The 27,020-nt window shown below is 41.8% G+C and overlaps 2 protein-coding genes across 3 annotated transcripts; one reads left to right on the top strand and one right to left on the bottom strand.

Annotated features, from left to right (window-relative positions):
- Positions 1–486: 486 nt before the first annotated feature.
- LOC135543550 (ras-related protein ralB-B-like) lies at positions 487–6,404 on the bottom strand. Its single transcript, XM_064970907.1, has 5 exons — positions 6,288–6,404; positions 4,748–4,929; positions 4,354–4,562; positions 2,850–3,027; positions 487–2,602 (listed from the first exon to the last, which is right to left on the bottom strand). The coding sequence occupies exons 2-5, from the start codon at positions 4,859–4,861 to the stop codon at positions 2,492–2,494; spliced, it is 612 nt and encodes a 203-aa protein (XP_064826979.1). The 5' UTR covers positions 4,862–4,929; positions 6,288–6,404; the 3' UTR covers positions 487–2,491.
- LOC135543549 (inhibin beta B chain-like) lies at positions 6,396–21,851 on the top strand. 2 transcript variants are annotated; one of them, XR_010456220.1, is made up of 2 exons: positions 6,396–6,559; positions 19,429–19,516. XR_010456220.1 is itself a non-coding variant. In XM_064970906.1 (2 exons), exons 1-2 carry the CDS (start codon positions 12,352–12,354, stop codon positions 20,202–20,204), a joined length of 1,191 nt encoding a protein of 396 aa, XP_064826978.1. In that variant the 5' UTR covers positions 11,564–12,351; the 3' UTR covers positions 20,205–21,851. The 2 variants fall into 2 exon arrangements, 1 of the variants encoding a protein (XP_064826978.1); XM_064970906.1 differs by lacking the exon at positions 6,396–6,559 and adding an exon at positions 11,564–12,766 and having other exon boundaries at positions 19,429–21,851.
- Positions 21,852–27,020: the final 5,169 nt, after the last annotated feature.

The following is a 27,020-nucleotide window of genomic DNA, read 5'->3' as shown; positions in this document are numbered from 1 at the left end:
AACGGAAGAAAACAGGCTAAAACAGGGAGGAACTACCTGGACTTGTCCAATAAGATAGGCTTTAGTTTGATGCAGCAAAAATAGTTTGCTACAATATGCACTAATGGATATGACCCTGTCCTGCTGCTTTGCAACAGTGTTAACAGACTGAAGGCCACATAAGGCCTGTCGTCCATTAATTCAAAGTCAAGTTGAACAGCACTGGAATGGTGTTTTACGACACTCAAACATAAAACCTTTTGGTGCTCTGCTGCCCTCAAACACAAAGGCACTAGTCAAACCACACCAGCAACATCTGACGAGGCCACAATTCCTTACCGCACTCTTTTCAAGCACATTTTGAACAGCACCTTTGACATTGAATGACTGGCAACTGATAAGACAGACACTCAGGAGATGACAGACCCAGAAGTTGGACAGCAGGGTTGGGGTCAATTCCATTTAGGATGTATAGGGGCTACTTTAAAACGCTGAGCCCACTGCAAATTCATTACAAAAGAGAACAACTTTATTTGGCAACACAAAAACAGTTTGAATATAACCCATAATAAGTGTCCATACAAACAGTAATTTAGTTTAATGCTTCAGTTTCAAGTGTAGAATTAGAAAGGCAACACTGAAACATTGACATTTTTGTGGAGAAAAAGTGCAGTCAACGTGTTCACACAAAAAAAAGTACCAGTCAAAAGTTGACACCTACTCATTTCAGGGTTTCTTTATTTTTACTATATTGTAGAATAATGAAAACATCAAAACTAGGAAATAATAGTAACCAAAAAAAGCTGCATGAGGTAGTCACCTGGAATGCATTTCAATTAACAGGTGTGCCTTGTTTAAAAGTTAATTTGTGGAATTTTCTTCCTTCTAAATGCGTCCCTCAGAGTTCAAGTAACAGACATCTCAACATCAACTGTTCAGAGGAGACTGCATGAATCAGGCCTTCATGGTCAAATTGCTGCAAAGAAACCACTACTAAAGGACACCAATAAGAAGAAGAGATTTGCTTGGGCCAAGAAACACGAGCAATAGACATTAGACCGGTGGAAATCTGTCCTTTGGTCTGATGAGTCCAACTTTGAGATTTTAGGTCCCAACCTCCGCGTCTTTGTGAGACACAGAGTAGGTGAACGGATGATCTCCACATATGTGGTTCCCACCGTGAAGCATGGAGGTGGTGGTGTGATGTGACACTGTCTGATTTATTTAAAATTCAAGACACACTTAACCAGCATGGCTACCACAACATTCTGCAGCGATACACCATCCCATCTGGTTTGAGCTTAGTGGGACTATCATTTGTTTTTCAACAGGACAATGACCCAACACACCTCCAGGCGGTGTAAGAAGGAGAGTGATGAGTGCTGCATCAGATAACCAGGCCTCCATAATCCCCCAACCTCAACTCAATTGAGATGGTTTGGGATAAGTTGGACCGCAGAGTGAAGGAAAAGCAGCCAACAAGTGCTCAGCATGTGGAAACTCCTTCAAGACTGTTGGAAAAGCATTCCAGGTGAAGATGGTTGAGAGAATGACAAGAGTGTACAAAGCTGTCAATCAAGGCAAAGGGTGACTACTTTGAAGAATCTAAAATATATTTGGATTTGTTTAACACTTTTTGGGTTACCAAATGATTGAATGTGTCATTTCATAGTTTTGATGTCTTCACTATTATTCTACAATGTAGAAAATATTAAAAATAAAAACCCTTGAATGAGTAGGTGTCCAAACTTTTGACTGGTTCTATATATCATGTGGAAATAGTACATGTTGGATTGTACATGTGGATAATATGTTGGATTATGAATAAAGTGACTCAATAATCTGACTGATTTTCATTTAATTTATCGACCATAAATTAAAAAAAACTTTAAAAAAAATATATAGTGTAGTAGTGGAAGTAGGAATATAAAATTGATTGCAATGCAAACAGTAAGACATCAAACAGCATAGCCCATTTATCTTGGTGATGAGGCTACTTATTCCTACAAGTGAGTATCAAACCAAGGCCATATTTAAGTAGTGTGCGCGTGAGTGATTGTCTGCGATCATAACCTAAATATTCACAATCAATGTTGAGGCACTTCATCTAAACAGTCCCCTCTGGACCCGTCCCCAACAGTGGCACAAAGGATGGTTTGCATAACTAACATAGGTTAGTGATAAGGCCACCCCTCTGACTGCCACAATGTGAGAGGTATTGTACATGGATTTGATATGCGTGTGTTAAAGGCAGAAGGCTCAGTTCAGTGGGAAGGATCTGTAGATCTGGGTTGTGTTCAGTAGACAAGAAACTGAAGAAAATGCTCCAAAGGGAGACATAAAATATTGTCCAATTAGAAACACACTGCACTGCACCCCCCCAATTGCAAAATGTTTCAAAACATTTTGCTATAGTATGTCCTAATGAACATGTCCCGGACTAATGCCACTGTGCTACGGAGGCTCTGGTCTGGTTTGGCTCTGTGTGTCTGACTGAAAGGTTTGGTCTAGATCAAAGAAGACAACATTTGAAAGCCTTCTTGATCTTGCCTTCTTTTCCACCCTTGTCTTTACTCTCTGACATTTTCTTTTTTCGCACCTCCCTCATAAGATCAAAGAACACCTGAAAAGAATGGACAGTTACTATTTCAGCCATATAGTTCTATTGAAAGTTGATTTACTGTAAAGGATGGTTTTAAATCATGCTTGCTTGTCATTTCTGGTATCCCATGTCTTGAAACATTTCTATAACCTAACCCCCCCCCCCCCCCATCTAAAAATGTAGAAATCCTAAGTAAGAAATTACATGGTGTATTGTTTCTAGTCCTACTGTAGCGAAGTGCACCATATGTTTAAGTTTGGTTACATACCTTGTCAACGTTGGCTCGTGTCTTGGCTGAGGTCTCCACGTACTGCACCCCCCACTCCTCTGCCTTGGCCCGGACCTCGTCCAACGACACCTGCCTGCGGTCCTCCAGATCAGACTTGTTCCCCACCACCAACAGAGGGATGGTATCGTTCTCTGCTTTCACCCGCATAATCTGCTCCCTAGGAAGACCCGTACAATACATTAGGCCTGATGAAGAACCAGTGGGATCTAAACACTGTTGGGGTGTAATTAGCAGTGTGGAGCTGTATTTTTAGTTCTGGGCATTTTACATCTAAAAAAGACCCACGAGCACCAACATGAAGTGCATAGGAGCATATCAAATGAGGTGTCAAATGAAAGCTTAGGGTATACTTTTTTATTTTATGGCATCAGTAAAGGCTTTGATTTCTGGATAAACAGATGGGGGAAAAGTATCAGAAATACATCAAAACACAATGTTGCCGTAAAGACGCCTGCCAACTAATATTAACACATTTATTGCCTTGTGATTACATTACCAAAAACACATCTTTACGGTATTCACACCAATTGACTTACAGCCTGAATTGAACATTTATTTCATTGAGATTGAATGTCACTGGCCTACACACAATACCCCCTAAATGTCAAAGTGGAATTGTTTTTAGAAATTAACAAATTAATTAAAGATGAAAATCTGAAAAGTGTGGAATACTTATTGACTCAATCCCTTTGTTATGGCAAGTCTAAATAAGTTCAGGAGTAAACATGTGCTTAACAAGTCCCAAAATAATTTGCATGGACTCACTCTGTGTGCAATAGTGTTTAACAGGATTTCTGAATGACTACCTCATCTCTATACCCCACACATAAATGTATCTGTAAGATCACTAAGTCAAGCAGTGAATTTCAAACACTGAATCAACCAACAGCCAGGGTGAATAGAAGGAAGTCTGTACAAAATACAAATATTCCAAAACATGCATTCTGTTTGCAACAAGGCACTAAAGTAATACTGCAAAGAATGTGGCAAAGCAATTCACTTTTTGTCCTGAATACAAAGTGTCATATTTGGGGAAAATCCAATACAACACATTACTGAGTACCATTTTCAAGCATAGTGGTGGCTGCATCATTTTAATGGGTTAATTAAGGGGTTGTTCAGGATTAAAGAAATACATGGAATGGAGCTAAGCACAGGCAAAAGCCTAGAGGAAAACCTGGTTCAGTCTGCTTTCCACCAAACACTGGGAGATGAATTCACCTTTTAGCAGGACAATAACTTAAAACAAGGCCAAATCTACACTGGAGTTGCTTATCAAGAAGACAGTGAATGTTCCTGAATGGCTTAAAGTTCATATAAAGCACTAAATGTTCTAACTACAGACAAGTATATAGCCAGAATATGTCCTGGTCAGGTCATGTGGTCCTGGCCCTATATTGTACATGGGTAAGGCATAGCCTGTCATTTGTCAGTTGATCATGCGTTTGATGTACTATAAATCGGCCTATCAGAGTGGACATACCGGAACTCTGAGGTGGCGGTGAACGACTCATGTTCGGTGATGGAGAAGACTAGCAGGAAGCCCTCTCCGCTCCGGAAGTAGTTGTCTCTGATGGCAGCATAGTCCTCCTGCCCAGCTGTGTCCAGGATGTCGATCTGGACCTCCTCTCCATCCAGCACCACCTTCTTCCTGTAGCTGTCTGCCTTGGTGGGCTCGTAATCCTCCACAAACTAGGAAAAGGGAAGGAGTGAGTAAGGGAATTATTTTATTTACAGAACTCTTTTCAATGGATAAGCAGTATTGGAGGTTTGAGTGGTGGCTTGCCCAAGTCTTTCTTTAGCCTGGGCGTCCAGACCACATTCTACAAAGGGAGCAATGTACAGAGTCTGGTAAGGACCAGACTTATCGCGCTTACCTCATCATACATGAACTGCAGAGTGAGGGCTGACTTGCCGACACCGCCACTTCCCACCATGATCACCTTGTGCAGCACCAGAGAGCTCTGGTTCTTACTCTTTCCGGTAGACATCTTTGGATTTGGACACTGTCTGCAGCTACTATACTAACGGAAACCGCCTCCACCAACACCAGAACTTCCTACAGTTGGACACAAACATGTAAATTAGCTAATAAAACTAAAATATTAAAACATATTTTAAAAGTTTCAAAAATAGTGTCCAGAAAAAGAAGGCAGGGTTTTGTATATGCATGTACATCCAATGTCAAAACAGATCCACATGGATCTAAAAGGTTGACAAAACAGCCCATCTCAAAATGGCAGCTCACTGAAACGTAGGCTGGCCCCTATAATTTCATTAATGAGTTCAGCAGTGGTGTGGCAGCCTTCTAGGGCAAAATGATGTAGGCCTAGCCTACTGCACTTTCAGTACACACCTTCACAGCCAATAGGTTGGGAAATGAAGCAAACATGTGCTTAGCCAAGTACCTCCTCCACAGAGTTGAGTGCGGACATTAGTTTTTAAATTAACCTCCGACTCGCTATGCAGTCGCTACGTAAAAAAAAGTGTATGTTTGTCCTCTGTTGAAGCGTGTCTTTGTTTGCTGAACACCCCCCCCCCCAACATTTAACATTTTTATGGAGTAGAGACATCCCAAGGACCCCAGATAGCAAGGACCATAGTTAAAATAATCTGAAGGAATTATATCAGTAGATCATGAAATGGATGTATAAATCAAGCATACAACAAGAGTGGAAAGCAGAAGAAGAAAGTGTGTGAGAACCTCATGTCATCAACTGAATGAAGGCATCATGTCTAGTGTAGCTGCTGCAAATTGTAATGAGGATCCAAATATGAATTGTAAAAAAATATATAGAAAACAATGTATTGCTACAAGACCAGAGAAAACTTTCCCACAATGTAATAGGCCTTATTGTCAGTTCCAAAACAGAAACTAAAAGCATAATAAAACACTGTTCTCGGGAACTATAAAGACCAGAACTTCCCCATAGCCAAAAGGTATTTTAAATACAATACAGCTAGATGCATGTCCCTTTTAAGTGCCCTAACTACTGCCCCAAAATCCAACTTTGGCACAATTTATGTTTGGGGGGGGGACATTATACCGTTGCCGTGTTTTGTATCACATTCCAAAGATAAAACTGTCATGTCTCCCCTCTCCCCAGTGAAATTTGCCCTGCCAAAATCAAAATAGATTTATTTATTTTTAATTTGATTTTAGACTTCTGATACTTTCTTCCTGCTACTTTTCTAGACCCGCCACTTTCTCTCAAGGAGCAGCTCTCGATTGGATATATACAAATTAGAACGCTGTGGTCAACCGAATATTGGATGAGAATCTGTCAATCAAAAGACGTTAGCGCAAACTTCGGTATGTTTGACCAAGATCAAATATAAATCAAAACCCGCTTTCTGATATCGATTTCCACTTGAACATACTTATAGAAAAGTGCATAGAGATAGCAAACGTCTCACCTCGTAATGCGTTTGGTGTATTTCTTGGCTGTTATCCGGTATACACCATGAGAACGCTGAAGTAGAGGACAAATTTCACTTACCAGCCGCAAATGCGGATATTTTGACCACTCCCGGACGTCGTGTGAAAAAACGTTCTATGAACAGGATGTGATGTCATATGGAATTTTGCCATCAAAGACAGTACAATATGAACAAGATGGGCTAAGACGGCTTCTCTCCGATCACACTTGTAGGCGATGTCATGGCGACATTGAATAACTGATGCCAAGGTAAAAACAAATCATGGTGTCAGTGATTTTCACGTCGGAAAGTCGGAGCTCCAGATAGAGGCCCGAGTTCCCGAGTTGGAAATCCGAGTAGAATGACTGTTCGAATGGCATGCGCCATTTTTGAAGACTGCATGTAAAAAATATATTAATATTTAGAAACTTGGCGCACACCATACATATGCATTTTTCCCTTTATAAAATCAAACCGCCCCCGAAACTGTGCGCAGGTGAATGAACTAGCAAACTAGCATTAAAACTCTGCCTGAAAAACGCCCATCATTCAACTTTTATTGTGACAATTATGCCTTTGTTTGCTGCATGCTTTTGATGTATAGAGTAGAGGAGACGGGATGGTTGTAACACTTTTCACCTTTTCGTCAGTTTCTCAGAGATTGTTTATGGAGGTGTATTTGAAACTTGACACAAACATCATACAGCTGTCCTTTACAAATTGGTGTGGTTATTACATATGTCAATCAAATTGCAAATGCACGGTGTTGTCTTAAAAACAAATCGTTGTGTTACAATTTACCCAATGGTCTAGGTTAGTAACAGTGCTTGGGGTGAATTGTAACAGAATGAAAAGTGCATAAATCATGACATGCGACTAATAATTAAACACCTTTATTGAGACCATGAGAGCAACATTGCCATGTTTAACATTCTGTATGGCAGAGATAATAATACACTTAAATAATCTAATGTATTATTTTACCCTCTAAATGGTATTTCTCAACCATAGGCTAAACTAAACACCTACACCTGAATGTTTGTGGTGTGTGTCTGAGACTTTTTTAACCAGTGCCTGCTTGATGGGTGTATCTGTCAAAATCACAGTTTTTCTCCTCTTCCTCCCCCTTGTTGTAATTTTCCGGGGCCCTGCTTTTGGGAAGGGGTGTACATCAACTGGATTGATATTAGAAGGGTAACAAGGTGTTTCCCAGCCACAGCCTGATACATGTGGGGAGTTGTCCTGTGAGGTGACTGGAGAGGTGGCCTGGAAGGCAGCTGGAGAGGTGGCCTGGAAGGCAGCTGGAGAGGTGGCCTGCAAGGCAGCTGGAAAGGGGGCATGGATGGAAGTTGGAGAGATGGCCTGGAATGAAGCTGTAGAGGTGGCTTGGATAGCTGTGGGTACAGTGGGCACAGTAGCCTGAGAGGTCTCTGAAGAGGTGACCTGGGAGGCAGCTGGCAAAACCAGTGTGTCAGCTGGAGCAGGACGGTCAGTGACAAGTGAGGGTGCAAAGTCACATTCCTGAAATAGTCACATTCCTGAAATATATCAGGGTTGTATGGCCAAATGCCAATGCATCTGACCCCAGCCAGTATATAGGTGAGTGTTGTGTCACCTGTTTTGACAAGGCCTGGAATGTCGCATATGGTCAGCTGGAGAGCTGGCCTGGAAAGCAGTTGGAGAGATGAACTGGAAAGCAGTTGGAGAGGTGGCCTGGAAGTCAGCCGGAGAGGTGGCCTGGCAGTCAGCCGGAGAGGTGGCCTGGCAGTCAGCCGGAGAGGTGGCCTGGCAGTCAGCCGGAGAGGTGGCCTGGCAGTCAGGCCGGAGAGGTGGCCTGGCAGTCGGCCGGAGAGGTGGCCTGGCAGTCGGCCGGAGAGGTGGCCTGGCAGTCGGCCGGAGAGGTGGCCTGGCAGTCGGCCGGAGAGGTGGCCTGGCAGTCAGCCGGAGAGGTGGCCTAGAAGTCAGCCGGAGAGTTGGCCTGGCAGTCGGCCGGAGAGGTGGCCTGGCAGTCAGCCGGAGAGGTGGCCTGGAAGGCAGCCAGAGAGGTGGCCTGGAAGGCAGCCGGAGAGGTGGCCTGGAAGGCAGCTGGAGAGCAAATAAAATGTATTTATATAGCCCTTCTTACATCAGCTGATATCTCAAAGTGCTGTACAGAAACCCAGCCTAAAACCCCAAACAGCAAGCAATGCAGGTGTAGAAGCACGGTGGCTAGGAAAAACTCCCTAGAAAGGCCAGAACCTAGGAAGAAACCAAGAGAGGAACCAGGCTATGAGGGGTGGCCAGTCCTCTTCTGGCTGTGCCGGGTGGAGATTATAACAGAACATGACCAAGATGTTAAAATGTTCATAAATTACCAGCATGGTCAAATAATAATAATCACAGTAGTTGTCGAGGGTGCAGCATGTCAGCACCTCAGGAGTAAATGTCAGTTTGCTTTTCATAGCCGATCATTAAGAGTATCTCTACCACTCCTGCTGTCTCTAGAGAGTTGAAAACAGCAGGTCTGGGACAGGTAGCACGTCCGGTGAACAGGTCAGGGTTACATAGCCGCAGGCAGAACAGTTGAAACTGGAGCAGCAGCATGGCCAGGAGGACTGGGGACAGCAAGGAGTCATCATGCCAGGTAGTCCTGAGGCATGGTCCCCCGAGAGAGAGAAAGAAAGAGAGAATTAGAGAGAGCATAGTTAAATTCACACAGGACACCAGATAAGACAGGAGAAGGACTCCAGATATAACAAACTGACCGCTTCAAAATGAAAAGAAAAACAATTGCAAAATGTTTTGGACCTGTAAACAGATTGTTTGAATTCAAACATATTTTGCATTTACTTTTCCCCAAACCTAAATATGCTGCACTGCCCGTGAATTCTGAAACGTTGTCTAGCATGCTCGATAAAATGTCAAACCTACTAGGCCTACTTACAGTGGTATCCTACACTCTTCAAAGCAAAATATCAACTGTCTGTTCATCTGTTAAATTCCACTGTAGGCTATATTATAAACCACGCTCCCTTTTGGATGCATAGAGCAAAATACTTGAAATAATAGCCTACCTAATAGGCCCAATTAAATGAGAGATGCGCATTGTAATTTGTTGTATGTTCAAACTTCTTCTGTAATATGAACCTTTCATGGCCAGGAAAGGTGGGGTGGGATTTATTCTGCATGAAAATATGTATTATGTATTGTGTTTTTAAATGAACTGTTTACTTGAGGCATTTGAAATTACAGTTGGGTATTCAGATATACCGTAGCCTAGCCTAAAGCAAACGTAAATGGAAAAGGTGAACCGCCTGTTCTACCAGTAAACTGCGCTCCGAATCGGATCGCATGGAGTACAATTGGCTACTTGAAATCGAATTACTACTATAAAGTGGGTCCACGTTGTTGGCGAAGGGAGAACGTCCCTCCCACATTTGGAAATTGCATTTTTGTCCCCGGGTTTTATCATTGGAATGTACTACAAAACGAGGCAACAGTGTGCTTTAGGACCATGCGGACGCCTCAGAGCGGTCGGTTGGGTGTTTGGACTGTTAATCAGACTGCCTGTGGGGTACTTCGTGATTATGAAACTGTCAGTCAGGCAATGTGAGGAATTTATTCTGCAATGATCATAGGAAATACCTATTTTAGAATGCAAAGTTGCAGAAAAATTGATCTTCACTCTTCGAAATACTCGGCTGCTTGCTTGCAAGGCAATACTTCATCCAACCACTAGAAACTGTGCGTACGCATGGTCTAACTTTGCGAAAGCTAAGAACATTCGCAGATCAAGTTCAGTTTCTTTTTTAATGGCGCACACATGTTTTTGGGGAGCCTATATATTTGGTATATAGGCCTACGCAACGTTTATAAATTAGGCCTCGGGGGTAATTGCAATTAACTACAGGTAGAAACAGAATCCAAAAGTGTTTCTGCCCTCCAGGACCTTAATTGCACAGACTTGCGTTTGACAAATACATCGACTTATATATTATTATTACAGATATTATTATCTCTAGGCCTATGACAATTAGAAACGGATGAAAACGTTTTAATTTATCACACCTAATTACCTAATTAATTACTTAACTAGTTAATGACCTAATTTACAGTCATTGTGCATTGTTTTCCCTCAATATTATCCAGTAAATTTCATGATTTATGCTGTAAATTAATGTTTTATTGTTCAACTGTTAGATAGATATGCCTATATAGGCTATATGGCTCAGGCCTATCGGTGTATTGCCTTACCTGGCTGCAGATTGTAAAAAAATGTGTACGATTCATGCAATGTGTAGTTGCAATATTTAGAAGAAGGATGGCAGCATTTAACAACTTTCAACTTGATATTTTTGTTATAGTGTTTGAAGAGCGCACATAAAACAATTGCTGGGCATTCACAAACGACTGTGTTACCAATGTTCGGTAAAACGTATTATGTGATATATGTATTAGACTTATATTTCACTCATATTTGAGTGACGACAAAACAGAGCTCTGACTTGAATTGGTCAAGGTTTTTGTATCACTTAACATAATAAAAGTGATGCCTTGGCAGGGTCACCTTTTGGCGCTTTAATTTTTATTACCTTGGTGTTTCCAATTCACCCAGTGTTGTTTGGGAGATGCTTATAGTCGCCATGCTGTCATGCGTGAGCCACAACAAGAAAGGCTTGTCAAAAATCTGTCGGTACCATTTATTTATTTATTTCATTTGGAGCATCTATAGGGAACGCGTTTCATATTTGTTTGACGCATGAAAAGGCAACAACAACAAAAAACAGTACATTTGGATAGCGTGTGTTGATGGTCATGTTTTATATTAAAACATGGTCTTGTCTAGGCTATTAGACATACAGGCTTCATAAGGAACATATCAAATGTTAATTAATTATATAATTGAGGTTTATTGATGTAATCCTGGTTCTTATTTCTAAAGTAGATAGTTTCCACTGTAAAGATAGCCTATGCTAATGACTCTATATATTGTGCGCAAATCAATGCATTATATATATTCTATGTATTATGCGCAAGTCATCAGGCAGTCTGGTAAACAATTGGTTACTTCAATTCGTAAGTTGTTGTTTTTTATCTCTCCTAATTCGTTTTGCATGGGCCATAAGCATTTTCTCTGGACAGGAGAGCTAAGGAGGATAGTTTACCTTAAGCCTACGCATAATCTCCGAGCAAATACTAGGAGTCTGTTTAGTTGGTGGGACGTCCCACGTGGTTTCAACTCCTTGTATAAAAACGTTCAGTCTATGGACGACTCCTAAATCGACATAGCAAGAGAAAGGTTCGTCCGATCGTTAGACCTCTTTGTGCTCAAGTATATCAGGGCAATTTCATATCGGGAATTCAAATCCAATTAAGGTGCATTTTAATAAGGATACACAGGAACAAAAACTGAAGGAATAAGTCCAAAGCAAATGACAAACTGGATGCTACAATATGCGATAAGTTATTATTTGACCGACCCTTCAACTTTTTCCATTTATGGAATATCCTGATTTGTGTTTATCAACCAATGGGTGATTTTTCCTTTCGTTTAGTTTGTCCTCTTCTATTCGTTTCTAAATGATGATTATTGCGAATTGCAGTTCAATTAAACCATGGCATGATACGTCAGGCATTGAACTGAAACTCAATTGACGGATAATGGTAGCCTACTGATTTTTAAATTGTGTTACCTTGAAAGGGTGAAGCAAAGGCATTGAGACAAGCAGAACGGACTTGACTCCCAATGTGCCCCTGAAGTGAAGTCAACTGAGTGACAGACATCGGGAATGAAAACAGACACGAAATAAAGGGAATATTTCAAGTTACGGTGAATGGAATAGTTAATTCCATCAAAATGCGTCTGAATTGAGTGAAATATTTATTATTGCTTGGACTCCTTACAAAGTATACGGACTAACGGGATTCTACAACATTATCTTTCTTTTCATTCGAAATCGCATTTTCTTAAAAACGCCAAGTGAATAGCCTACATTTGACAGAAATATTGTGCATACATTTTTATAGTAGAAAACGAATTATTGCACTACAAATATCACGACTTTTCTTCATCATAAAGAAAATGATTAACTGTATAATCAAAGTGGCATTATTTGTGGCTTGCGTGCTGTCTGTCCGCTGCAAAGAAGCGGCGCCGGGATCCTTGAACCCTTTGCCGGGAATGGAGACGCAAACCGTAGCTCAGGAAACTTGCTCTTCGTGTGGCATCGGTCAGCCCGAAGAATCGGGACAGGTGGACATTGACTTTCTGGAGACGGTGAAAAGGCATATCTTAAGCAGGTTACAGATGAGGGTAAGACCCAACATCACCCATCCTATCCCGAAGGCGGCGATGGTGACTGCGCTTCGGAAACTACACGCGGGTAAAGTGCGCGAGGATGGGAGAGTAGAAATTCCGAATCTGGATGGACACGCGACCAGTAATGCCAATGACGTGCTGGAGGAAAGCTCGGAGATAATCAGTTTCGCAGAGACAGGTGTGTAATTATTGTATATTATACAGGCAAGCTACCGTTTATTCTATTGTATTAGAAAAAAATAACAAATAAAACCACTTTTACGCAAAGACCAAGCTGGGTATGGTGCGTAAGGTTTGGACTAAACATTAGACCAAGGTGATGTAGCGCATCATTCCCGGCCCCGCTAAGAGCAGAACGGCTCTGTGATTTGAAAATAATACATTCACAAATTTCTCACAGTAGGCATAGTAGTACCCTACTTTCTAAATATTGTATATTTATATTTAAAGGGTAGGGAGCATGAAACCAGAAATCAACTGATGCGGGTTCCATGCATACAGAAAAAGTCAGTCAAATAGCTTGAAATATAAAACTAAACAAAACCAAATGTTTATGTTTATCATTTATAGATGTTTTAAATTATTATTTTTCCCAGTCTATTCTGCAAACACTTTGGGTTATTTGGTAACCCAGCGCTTGTTAACTAGTGGACAGAACACATGTTTGGTTATTTTGACCCAGCCAGTTGGGTTGGGTGAATAAGACAACATGTTGGTTTGTTGGGATTACCCAAACATGGGTTCATTTAACCATCAGTTGGGTATTGTTTACTCTCATGCTGGGTGGACCAAGCAGCTTGGCCTTTTTGAATGTCATCCTTAGGTTATTTTCAGGAGGCGTGGCTTATTAGGGGCTTGGCTTTCAGCTATATTTTATTGGCCACCCATGAGTTTAGATTATTCGGATCCCCATTAGCTATTGTCATGGCCAGAAGGATCCAGGTTTTGTCAAATTAACAGTTGACATTTTTTGGAAACCATGTGTTTGTTGTATTTGATGCCATCACACCTATGACACTCCAGCCATTACCACGAGCCCATCCTCCCTGATTATTGTGGTCCACATAGAAACCTACAAATACATGACAAAGTATAGAACAGTAATAGACAAGAACAACATTAAATATTACATTAAATAAAAAATAAAAATAGTTGTGTATATATAGGAAAGCACACCAAGATTCAACAAAAACACTATTTACACACTATTCACATATACATATCAATATTCTTATGTACAGTACAGTTAAATTAGATCTTTAGAAATAGGAGAAGCGTTGTGATAAAATGTTTTTTTTAATCTGTTTTTAAAGTTAGACTTGCTTTTTGCCTGTGTAACCTCTGTTGGAAGAGCATTCCATGATGACATGGCTCTATACATACTGTAACTGACCGATACATTCAATCTGTTTTTGGTTTGGGTACTGTAAGAGACCAATAGTTGCGTGTCTGGTGCGGTACAGTTGAAGTCTGAAGTTTACATACACCTTAGCCAAATACATTTAAACTCAGTTTTCACCATTCCTGATATTTAATCCAAGTAAAAATTCCCTGTCTTAAGGTCAGTTAGGATCACCACTTTATTTTAAGAATGTGAAATGTAAGAATAATAGGAGAGAGAATGATTTATTTCAGCTTTTATTTCTCTCATCACATTCCCAGTGGGTCAGAAGTTTACATGCACTCAATTAGTATTTGGTAGCATTGCCTTTAAATTGTTTAACTTGGGTCAAATGTTTCGGGTAGCCTTCCACAAGCTTCCCACAATAAGTTGGGTGAATTTTGGCCCATTCCTCCTGACACAGCTGGTGTAACTGAGTCAGGTTTGTAGGCCTCCTTGCTCGCACACGCTTTTTCAGTTTTGCCCACACATTTTCTATGGGATTGAGGTCAGGGCTTTGTGATAGCCACTCCAATATGCTTGGGGTCATTGTCCATTTGGAAGACGCATTTGCGACCATGCTTTAACTTCCTGACTGATGTCTTGAGATGTTGCTTCAATATATCCACATAATTTTCCATCCTCATGATGCCATCTATTTTGTGAAGTGCACCAGTCCCTCCTGCAGCAAAGCACCCCCACAACATGATGCTGCCACCCCCGTGCTTCATGTTTGGGATGGTGTTCTTCGGCTTGCAACCCTCCCCCCTTTTTCTCCAAACATAATGATGGTCATTATGGCCAAACAGTTCTATTTTTGTTTCCTCATACCAGAGGACATTTCTCCAAAAAGTACGGTCTTTGTCCCCATGTGTAGTTGCAAAGTGTCGTTTGGCTTTTTTAATGACGGTTTTGGAGCAGTGGCTTCTTCCTTGCTGAGCAGCCTTTCAGGTTATGTCGATAGAGGACTCGTTTTACTGTGGATATAGACACTTTTGTACCTGCTTCTTCCAGCGTCTTCACAAGGTCCATTGCTGTTGTTCTGGGATTGATTTGCACTTCTCGCACCAAAATACGTTAATCTCTAGGAGACAGAACGTGCCTCCTTCCTGAGCGGTATGACAGTGGCGTGGTCCCATGGTGTTTATACTTGCGTACTATTCTTTGTACAGATGAACGTGGTACCTTCAGGCGTTTGGAAATCGCTCCCAGGGATGAACCAGACTTGTGGAGGTCTAACATTTTTTTTTCTGAGGTCCTTGGCTGATTTCTTTTGATTTTTCCATGATGTCGAGCAAAGAGACACTGAGTTTGAAGGTAGGCCTGGAAATACATCCACAGGTACACCTCCAATTGACTAAAATTATATCAATTAGACTATCAGAAGCTTCTAAAGCCATGACATCATTTTCTGGAATTTTCCAAGCTGTTTAAAGGCACAGTCAAGTTAGTGTATGTAAACTTCATACTCACTGGAATTGTGAAACGGTGAATTTTAAGTGAAATATTCTGTCTGTAAACAATTGTTGGAAAAATGACTTGTGTCATGCACAAAGTAGATGTCCTAACCCACTTGCCAAAACTATAGTTTGTTAACAATACATTTGTGGAGTGGTTGAAAAACAAGTTTGAATGACTCCAACCTAAGTGTATGTAAACTTCAGACATCAATCTGTAGTCACAGTAAGATGCTTCATCTGTTAGTATCAGAGACTTTATCTAACATCATACATGACATTCCTGTTCATCATACTGCAAATATATATATATGTTTATATTTGTTATTATATATTATAATAAGGTATAGCACCTTATTGTGTCCCAACAGTGGCTTTTAGGGAACTCATACACTTCTATAAGCTACAAAGAAGTCCATGTTTAACCATAGCATGTGATAGCTATTCAACAGAACAGATGAACAGGAATGACATTTGCTCAGGTGGCTAAAAATAACTATCTGAATGCCACGCCCCCTACTAAACTATGCCTCCAGTCTTCTGATCCTCTGGGTCATATCTCAATAACCCAGCGTCAATAACCCTGCATCAATAACCCAGCAGTTTTAAAAGAAAACAACCCAACTAAGTGACCCAACACCTGCAACCCAGCAGTTAGGTCAACCAAACAACCAAGCATTTGTTAGTGTGAGCACAGAAAAAGTGTGTCCTCGGGCTGAGGTTCACACCCCTAGAGACTCATAAAAAAAGTCACTATAACATCCTCATAGAACTCATCTTCAAAAAAACAGAATAGATTAAGGGTCGGTATAATATCACATTAACATTCAAAGGAATGATATGGACAATCCCAAAAAGATTTGAAGCCCCATAATATTTTCACATTATTCACAAAATCTCTGTAACTTTGTACTGTAGATTCAGTTGGGTTGCCTTCCTTGTGCCTCTTTGCCCTCCTCGCCAGTTGGCAGTATTACCCAGGGTGGTAGCTGCTACCAGCTGGTTGTGGCACTGAGAAGAGCTCACAGAACAATTTGCTTAGAGATGATTAAAGGGGGACTGGAAATGATCAATGAAGCCACCTGCTTGGGCCCACGTGTATTCAAATCAAACCTCTTTTTGCCTCTTATTTTTATAGCAATTTAAGTCACCCCAGATTTTCTCTAACCAGCTGCGCATCTCTCCAACACAATTAGTGTCAGTGATTTGGTTAGCTGATCAGAGACATGTTCAAAACCAACCCTGTTTGGTGCTTCTCAAATACACTTAGCACAATTTCTTCTATCTAGTACCTAAAAGGGTTATTCGGGCTGTCCCCATAGGAGAACAATTTTTGGTTCCAGGTAGAACCCCTTTGGGTTCCAGGTAGAACTCTTTTCACAGAGGGTTCTATATGGAACCCAAAAGGGTTCTACGGGGACAGCTGAATAACTCTTTTGGAAGCCTTTTCTCTAAGATTGTACAGTCAATCTAAGACACCTGATAAAAATCTTAATGTTCACCCATGCTGAGCGTTTCATCTGAATGCCGCCCACATAATATGATTCTACTGTGATCTTCTGTTGAGAGTCCTGGTACCAGCTATAAGCTGACCTGAAAGAAGGGCTGCTGTAGAATGGCTGTACATCTACATAAGGTCAGCGCTTTGTGCCAGAACCATGCATGCTGAATGTAGAGTGAACTGGAATGGTGAACTCACTGCCACTGACTGTTCCGTATTAGAATGCATGGTGTGAGGGACCATCTCCCTTATATAGTCCTAGAGTGGGACTTGGTTCCTGCCTGCGCAGTACTCATTGACTTCATCATGCTTGTATGTTAGACCTTGTATTTGCCTTTGTTGTGTACGGTTACTACAGCAGTCGCCTGACAAAGATGCAACAATGTCAGCTATAGTGATAGCATCTGAAGATGCTTTCTCTGCAACTCTGTTTCTGTCCCTGAGAAGGATAAAGAAAGAATGCTGTATACTGCATTGGCGCTCTCATAAGTTAACCTGACAAATCACTTTCTGATTGGATGTGTCTTTTTGGGGAGTATTCCGTTCTTGAGTGTCCTGTTCCATCTGAGACAATTTCCCTCTTTACTCACCAAGTGAAAAATGGACCCCTTAGGTTTGTTTCACAAAGCCCCCCTCTTCCTGCCTCCCCTGTTGAAAGAAGAAATAACTGATACAGTAATATATCAAAGTCATCCATTGGTAAACAGAAGATAAATAGAACCGCCATTTCAAATCAGGAGACACTTGGACTTAGCGTTTTGCTTATTGTTGGTCACGTCTTGACAGCTGTGCTGCCACCCAAGGCCTGGTGCTAGTACAGTCAGAGTGTGGTCTATAGCTGTCTGTTGACTAAGTCTTTAAGTTGAGTAATAACAAGGAGATTACCTGTCTTGTGTTGTGTGAGGCAGTGCAGATGGAGACTGGCTGAGCAGGCCAGGGCAGCCTCCATTATAGCTGATGCCTGATGATGGGGCCCAGGCCCGCCCAGGTCGGGTCCCCTCGCTTTGGGCGGCAAGCAAACAGGCAGGCAGCACAGCTCACTGTTCAGGCTGGAGAGGTGACCCTTGACATGTGTGCATTTTCCAACTTTCCTTCACCTGACAGCATGTCGCTCAGTCAGTCACAGAGTATCTATGTAGAGTGTTGCTGATGGTCTCTCAGGTTCGAGGTTTTCACTCTCACTGGAGGCCTGGGGAGAAACCATCTATTTCAGTTACTGCCTTAGCTACTGAAGATGTCACTGTCTCTTGGGTTTCTTTAGGTAGTTCAAGGTCCAGATCTTCTCTTGATCAGCTGCACGGTGGTGCAGGGAGCCTGACCAGGCAAAGTCAGTGAGTGTGGACGAGTAGGAGTTGTTTTGGTCATGTCATGTGACAAGTGCAAGTTAGATTTGAATTTGACTTTGGACCCTGACCCTACCCGAACCTGAACCTACCCACACATGAAAACAATATGGCACAAACCTAAAACGACTAAACATTGGCACGCACTGTGCAACCAGAAAAGGTTTCTGTGGTGATAGTTGGGTTGTTGGGAAGGCCAGCTAGTTTCATGTAAATGCCTTTTTTCCTTCATCATTAATCCACAGTGAAGCTGTGCTCCTCTTCACTCAATGTGCCTGGCTTTACCATGCCTTTGCCTCCTTTACATCACATTACTGTGCATTGTGTAAGCAGTTAGGCTCAGTAAGCTCTCGTTTTTCTGCAGTATTCACAGCAAAGCCTTTGAGCCTTTGTACTTGGCTCTGATAAACCCTCTTCTCCATACCCAGCCTGACTCGGGGCCAGGGGCAACTTCAAGTGGGCCTGATCCCAGATCTGTACTGTCATGTCACAGTCAAGGCTCCCTATAAGCAAGGGCCAGCTGGAATTGATTCCAGACCTGCTGATGCTGCACTGTCGTTGCAGACCTCATATAGGCCTATGTGACAAGACCAGGGCCTGTATTCATAAATCGTCTCAGAGTAGCAGTGCTGATCTAGGAACAGGTCCCCCTCTTTTTCATGATGATCTAAAATACAAAACTGATCCTGGATCAGCACCCTGAGACACTTTCTGAATACGGGCCCTGGACCAAGAAGAGGCTGAGTGTCTCTGTTAGAGCCGTCTCCCAGTGTACACCCATCCACCAAATCCCTTTAGTACCAGTCCAAACTCTGTTTACATCCCAGGCCAGATAAAGATGACATTAAGACAGGCTATAACCAGGGAGGCCATAGTAACCGCCTATCTCAATTTAACCCCAAACTCTTGAAATGTTCCCAATGTGCCCAGTTCTTGTCCAGCTATTCATCCAACAATCCAAACTTGGGACCACCCAGTGTGATAGTATCTTCTTGACGCTTTGTCCAATAGCAGTAAGGTTTTTGAAAGATGTTTGTTTACACCATATAGCCAATAAATCTGTGTGTTTGTCTCTTTTTTTAGCATTGCCATACTGACCTCTAAAGGTTTAAACTGACTTTTAACAGACCTTTTCCTATTCTGTTCCTGTCTTTCCAGATGAGCTGGTATCATCCAAATCCAGCCTGTTCTTCCTGATCTCCAATGAGGGAAACCAGCACCTGTATGTGACCCAGGCCACCTTCTGGCTGTACTTAAGGCTGCTTCCCAACACCCTGGACAAGGGCCAGCGGAGGAAGGTCACAGTCAAGGTGTACTACCAGGAGCCTGGCCTTGGCAGCAAGTGGAGCCTGGTGGAAAAGCGTGTCGAGCTGAAGAGGAGCGGCTGGCACACCTTCCCCCTGACCAACGCTATCCAGATGGTGTTCGAGAAGGGCGGCCGGCGGCAGAACCTGGACGTGCGCTGTGAGGGCTGCGAGGACCTGGCGGTCTTCCCGATCCTCGTGAACCAGAACGACGAGTCCCACAGGCCGTTTCTAGTCGTACAGGCCCGGCAAGCGGACAACAAGCACCGCATCAGGAAGAGGGGGCTGGAGTGTGACGGGAGCAGTAGCCTGTGCTGCAGGCAGCAGTTCTACGTAGACTTCCGCCTCATCGGCTGGAACGACTGGATCATCGCGCCGTCGGGGTACTTTGGGAACTACTGCGAGGGCAACTGTCCACCGTACATGGTGGGAGTGCCAGGGTCGGCGTCGTCCTTCCACACTGCAGTGGTCAATCAGTATCGGATGAGAGGCATGAGCCCCGGCTCCATGAACTCCTGTTGCATCCCCACCAAGCTCAGCACCATGTCAATGCTCTACTTCGACGATGAATACAACATCGTCAAGAGAGACGTCCCCAATATGATCGTGGAGGAGTGTGGATGCGCTTGAGTTGAGACTGCATGTGCTTCAAGTGGACTTTTATGAACATTTGTAAACAAGAAAAGGATATTCCAAAATGAATTATAGAAATCAAAGTGATATTTATGGACAATTATAAGGTATACACACATGCACACACAGCTTCATTCATTCACACATATCCTACACACTCATTCTCACATATGCCTGAACAAACACTTGTATATATATTTATGTTTGTTAATAATATTCTCTGGTAGAAGCCTTTTTTCTTTTGCCAACATATGAACATGTGATTCAATCCCTTTTTTTGTGAACATGTGTTTGCAAATTCATGTAGGTGTCCTTATCAGAGGGATTGGAACTAAATGGTACTTATCGCATTATATCGTTTCCAAGATTGCCATTTCTATTCTGGAAATGGAGAGTTCTATTTCGATACTCTGACGAAGGTGGAAAAGAGCCTGAGATTATGAAGGAGGTGCGCTTGCTGATAGACAATTCCAAACCACGCCTCTCTCAAGAAAGTATGAGTGCAAAATGTATCGTGAAAGCCCTGACAACTCACCTCTTGTACAACTTCAGCACTTCTACCAAGAAATACATCTTGTCGATGTGTCACAAGATTCCATTTTTCTGTAAAAAAAAAAAAAAAAAAAAAACGTTTACATTTCACGGGCCAGCATCCGGAAATCAAAATGGCTTCCATGTCAGAAGAGTGAGTGGAACATAAAAATACATTCCAACACACCATGCGAATGCTGAGGCTGTCATCAAAACCTGGGAGTTTAAGCTGTGATGTGAAACAGTGACAATAGGGAAGAAACATTGACCTTCCCGTTACTTCCTTCCGAATCCTTTCTTCTTTCGTTCACACTTTGAATGGGAAAAGTCGACATTTCATCAACAGCCGAAGCACAACCTCTCATTTCAGTCAGCCAATCAAAAGCGAAGAGTTGCCATGTTGTTTGGTTTAAAGTCCTGGCGCAGCATAGCACTTCCTAATGCACATTAAATAGCACTTGCAGATTGAAATGCCTTTTAAAGAGTACAATGTGGTACACCGACCCTTGCTCACAATCCTTTTAAATATAAGTGCCCCATGAGGTATGCAATGTATAGTATTGACCCACAGACACCAGACAAACTGAACTTTTAGTTACAGTTATTAACTATTACCAGTACTTGAAATGTAATCTTTTGCTTCCTCTTCAAAGTGAATGATAGTTACAATATTTGCACTGAAAAGTTGCGTGATTAGTTCAAAAAGAAAGAAACTGCCATTGGAAAAAAGTTATTTTTATAGAAAGCAAATTGAGTTCTGTTCAAATGTATTATACCTAATCATGGAACCAAAGAGGCCAAGATGTATTTTTTTTGCTATTATAAGAGGCTATGGTATTATTTTGTAAAATACTTTGTGACCAGATAAGAGGCCTAAACACTGCATCAGGATACAATATTATGGATTCCATTTTCAGTTATTTTTTTCTATTTTGTATAGACAAATATTTTTTCATCGACTTAAATACGCTTAGGTTTTCTAGTTCAGTTCTTGTTCCAGAATCATTTAGAAAAAACACGTAATCTCTGTACAGCTGATGTAAGATATAAATATGATTTAAAAATATTTTGTTCTTTGTAATTGTTGAAAAATAAATGTCTTATTCTGAATTAGGTTGGAACTCCCTTGAGTCTTTCTGAGGGATATTTCAATTTTTATTTAACTAGGCAAGTCATTTAAGAACAAATTCTTATTTTCAATGACGGCATAGGCCTTGTTCAGGGGCAGAACGACAGATTTGTACCATGTCAGCTCGGGATTTGATCTTGCAACCTTTTGGTTATTAGTCCAACACTCTAACCACTAGACTACTTTCTGCCCTAACATGTAAGATATGGAAGGAGTGGTCAACTCTAATCTAGCTGTTAAACATGTGACCACTCAAACTTGAACACACACACACACACACACACACACACACACACACACACACACACACACACACACACACACACACACACACACACACACAATAATTAGTGCAGAGTGAATCTGGGCAGGGCTCCAGGACTCAAGTGTTTGGCCCTAGGTCACACTCTCAGTGATTGGTAAACAGAAGCAATCAACAGCATTAGCTGATAGCGTCCGATCTGGTTACTTATAGGCTCCCGTTTGTTTTGCAGTAGTGTTTTTAAAGAACGCAACTCAGTGTCAACCTATGGATGAACAAAATACCTCACACATCAGAATCAGTGAGAGAGAGAGACAGACAGGGCAGGACTGCACACGCACAAGCACTTGTGCGCGCATGCGCACACATGTGCGCACACACACACCAATGCCAGGAGACCACACATGACAGCCCGGGCCTCTTGAAAACACGATTCTGTGGCTCACATCCATCAGTAAGATAATCACTTTAAATGTATCTATCACTGTCTGCCAAGGGAATTAAGTGTCTTTGTCAGCTGGGTGAATTAACGTTTCAGATAAAAACAGACTGTCTCTCAATCTGGCAGTGAAGGGATGAGTCAGTGTTATAATCTGATGTTGTGAGGGAGAAGGAGGGAGAGAGAGAGAGAGAGGGAAGGAAGGGAGGGAGGGAGGGATAGAGAGAGAAGGAAGGAAGGAAGGAGGGAGGGATAGAGAGAGAGAGAGAACGAAGGAGAGCAAGAGTGAGAAATAACAGAAAGAGAGATGTTTCCTAAATTACAGAGAGACAGAGACAGAGAGAGAGATGGAGAGCGAAACAGAGAGAGATGGGGAGACAGAGAGACAAAGAGGGGAGGACAGACAGAGAGAGACAAAGAGAGACAAAGAGAGAATAGACAGGCTGAGAATAGGCAGGCTAATCTAGGCAGGCTGAGCTAAGCAGGCAGGGAATAGGCCAGCTCTGTGTTTTGACGCTAACTGACAGCATGATCCGATTAGAATCACATGGCATGAACACAGCTAAAGCCAAGCGTATGTTGCTAAAGGTATATTGATTTATGGTATGGTGATTCGCTAATCTCATTTTTAGATCATAAATTCATACGAGCATAAATCCCTATGTCAGCGTATGCACCAGCTCATACCAGTCAATAACACCTCTTAAGACAGTTATTGTTTAAGTCAGGTGTTCCATTTTCTAATAACTTTTGAAGATATTTTAGTTAGATGTCATTAGCCATAACCTATGCAATTGATCTGTGGGCTATATACAAGCCTTATGGTTATAGGTTCAACTGGGGTTGAACATGTAGCTGCAGGTTTTCATTTAGCTGAACCCATCAAACCGTATACCTGTCATAACCTACAGATCGTCTTATTACATGTGCGTGCCCATCAACCCTGGAAAGGCTGTCCTGAATAAAGATGTGAACGTCTCCCTCACTGTTGGATCGAACTGTTCGGTTTATGGGTTTTTGACTGTCAAAATGCCAAATTGGAAAACGTACCTACTAGAGAAAAATATGGGATTTTCAATCAGAAAAACCTTGCATGCCCCAAGACCCTTCTGCCCTTCAGTACTATACACTACCCCAATATCCACAAATATGTCACACGTGGCCTCTTCTGTACAGTAGGAATGCTCTTCGGTTTCATGGAATTGACTCAGCTCCCCTCTCAAGGGGATTTATAGCTAAAAACAAGAGACAACAAAGAAACATCTGAAGAGCCATAACATGTTGTCATCGACCCCTAGTGACTTGACCCAACTCCAACCTCACCCCTCCTCCACCCACTTTTCATTCCTCCTAACTCTGAACTCGCCCTCCTCACTCCAACATAACCCCTCCTCTCCCCCTTCCTAACTCCAACCTCCCCCTTCCTAACTCCAATGTCACCCCTCCTCACTCCTCACTCCTCACTCCAACCTAACCCCTCCTCTCCCCCTTCCTAACTCCAACCTCCCGCCTCCTAACTCCAACGTCACCCCTCCTCACTCCAACCTCAATGAGATGGCTGGGTGTGGCCTTGACAGGGTGACAGGACAAGTCGATGTTGTTCTCGACCAGACAGTCAAAGTTCGCAACAAGTTCTCAACAAAACTCTTGATTGATCTATACACAACAACAGGCACGTTCTTGTAAACGTCAGGGAGATGCGTGCGGTGTTGAAAATCCCTGAGTGTATGCATGAATGAACCTTATACGCTCTACGAGTGCACTTCAATGGAATGCGGTAACATAACACATGTCTATAACTTCTGTTTCAAAGACAGAACACAGGAACAAGAGAGGATACAATGCTGTTATTATGACAGAGATAACGCTCTCTTCGACAACTTTAAAGTGAACACAGGTACCCGTCGATTATGGACTGTGATTATGGACTCTAGCCTCCCTCCTTCCCTTGTAGTTAGTTCTCTTCTTCTTCTGTCTTTCTTCTTCTCGTTATGTCGGGACTTTTTTCTGTCCTGACAAATCTTCGAAATGGTGACTGAATTACGAGGCTTGGCCTGAGAGTCCCCTTCTTGGATAGGAATGTAAGAATGAAAAATATCATTCCATTCAATGAATTAAATTGAGATTATTGGTCACTGGCCTACACACAATACCACATAATTATGTTTTTGAAAATGTTTATAAATGAATTAAAAATGAAAGCTGAGCATCATGGTTGGAATGTCTTGAAATGTCTTGAGTCATTAAGTATTCAACCCCTTTGTTATGGCAAGCCTAAATAAGTTCAGGAGTAAACATTTGCTTCAAAAGTCACATAACATTGCAATAATAGAGTTGAACATGATTTTTGAATAACTACCTCCTCTCTGTACCACACACATACAATTATCTGTAAGGTCCCATTGTCGAGCAGTGAATTTCAAACACAGAATCAACCACAAAGGCCAGGGATGTTTGCAATTCTCTGCAAAGAAGTGTACCTATTTGCAGATTGTTAAAAATAAAAAGCAGACATTAAATATCCCTTTGAGCAATGGTGAAGTTTTTGTTACATTTTGGATGGTGTATCAATACACACAGTCACTACAAAAACACAGACATCCTTCCTAACTCAGTTGCCTAAGAGGAAGGAAACCGCTCAGGGATTTCACCATGAGGACAATTGTGACTTTAAAACAGTTACAGAGTTTAATGGCTGTGATAGAAGAAAACTGAGGATGGATCAACAACATTGTAGCTACTCCACAATACTAACCTAATTGACAGAGTGAAAACATGGAAGCTTTTACAGAATAAAAATGTTCCAAATGCATCATCTTTGCAACAATGTACTAAAGTTATACTGCAAACCATGTGGCAAAGTAATTAGCTTTTTGGCCTGAATACAAAGGGTTATGTTTGGGAAATCCAATTCAACACATTATTGAGTACCACACTCCATATTTTCAAGCATAGTGGTGCTGCATCATGTTATGGGTATGCTTATAATCACAAAGGACTGGGGAGTTTTTCAGGATGAAAAATAAATGGAATGGAGCAGGCAAAATCCTACTGGAAAACCTGGTTCAGTGTGCTTTCCACCAGACACTGGGAGATTAAATCACCTTCCAGCAGGACAATAACATAAAACACAATGCCAAATCTACGTTCGAGTTGCTTACCAAGAAGACAGTGAATGTTCCTGAGTGGCCGAGTTACAGTTTTGACTGAAATCGACTTGAAAATCTATGGCAAGACCAAAAATGGTTGTCTAGCAATGATCAACAGCCAATTTGACAGAGCTTGAAGAATTTTGAAAAACATAATGGGCAAATGTTGCACAATCCAGGTGTGGAAAGCTCTTACAGGCTTACCCAGAAAGACTCACAGCTGTAATCGCTGCCAAATGAGCTTATACAGTGCTGACTCAGGGCTGTGAATAGTTATTCATATTTCTGTATTTCATTTTCAATACATTTGTAAACATTTCTAAAAACAAGTTTTCACTTTGTCATTATGGGGTATTGTGAGTAGATGGTTGAGGGAAAATATATTTAATCCATTTTGATTCCAGGCTGTAACATAACAACAGTTTTTATAAGTCAACCAGATATGAATACTTTCTGAAGGCATTAACATAATTCCTAGTTAGGGAAAAGGATTTAACAAGATGGGATATTCATGCCAGCCCATTATCAGCCTTTAAAATATAATAATTTCACATTTTGCATTTCACACATTTTGCAAAAAATCTGGTGCTTATGTCAATGGGCCATGCGCCCATCAGGTTTGGCGGTGCCAATGAGAAAAGATGAGTGTCAATCAATTGATGCTTATGCAGTGGCTTGCGAAAGTATTCACCTCCCTTGGCATTTTACAACCTGGAATTCAAATAGATTTTTGTGGGGTTTGGATCATTTGATTTACACAACATGCCTACCACTTTGAAGATGCAACATATTTTTTTGTGTGTGAAACAAACAAGAAATAAGACACAAAAAAGACAGAAAACTTGTCTGTCTGTTGACATAACTACCCTCCCCCTCCCTCCAATACTTTATAGAGCCACCTTTTGCAGCAATTACAGCTGCAGGTCTCTTGGGGTATGTCTCTATAAGCTTGGCACATTAGCCACTGGGATTTTTGTCCATTCTTCAAGGAAATACTGCTCCAGCTCCTTCAAGTTGGATGGGTTCCGCTGGTGAACAGCAATCTTTAAGTCATAGCACAGATTCTCAATTAGATTGGGGTCTGGGCTTTGACTAGGCCCTTCCAAGACATTTAAATGGTTAGGGTCATTGCCCTGCTGGAAGGTGAACATCCATCCCAGTCTCAAATCTCTGGAAGACTGAAACAGGTTTCCCTCAAGAACATCCCTGTATTTAGCGCCATCATTCCTTTAATTCTGACCAGTTTCCCAGTCCCTTCTAATGAAAAACATCCCTACAGCATGATGCTGCCACCACCATGCTT

This window comes from Oncorhynchus masou, chromosome 7 (assembly GCF_036934945.1).
Source record: "Oncorhynchus masou masou isolate Uvic2021 chromosome 7, UVic_Omas_1.1, whole genome shotgun sequence".
Lineage (NCBI taxonomy): Eukaryota > Metazoa > Chordata > Actinopteri > Salmoniformes > Salmonidae > Oncorhynchus > Oncorhynchus masou.
Note: the sequence above shows the minus strand (reverse complement) of the source record. Positions and strands in the feature narration are given on the sequence as shown.

What these genes read in the sequence shown, in the direction of transcription:
- LOC135543549 (XM_064970906.1), top strand. Translation starts at nt 12,352, where the DNA reads ATGATTAACTGTATAATCAAAGTGGCATTATTTGTGGCTTGCGTGCTG. An exon ending in AATCAGTTTCGCAGAGACAG is followed by an intron (nt 12,767 to 19,428) that starts GTGTGTAATTAT and finishes CTGTCTTTCCAG; the next exon opens with ATGAGCTGGTATCATCCAAA.
- LOC135543550 (XM_064970907.1), bottom strand. Translation starts at nt 4,861, where the DNA reads ATGTCTACCGGAAAGAGTAAGAACCAGAGCTCTCTGGTGCTGCACAAG. An exon ending in ACCGCCACCTCAGAGTTCCG is followed by an intron (nt 3,028 to 4,353) that starts GTATGTCCACTC and finishes GGGTCTTCCTAG; the next exon opens with GGAGCAGATTATGCGGGTGA. An exon ending in CACGAGCCAACGTTGACAAG is followed by an intron (nt 2,603 to 2,849) that starts GTATGTAACCAA and finishes CATTCTTTTCAG; the next exon opens with GTGTTCTTTGATCTTATGAG.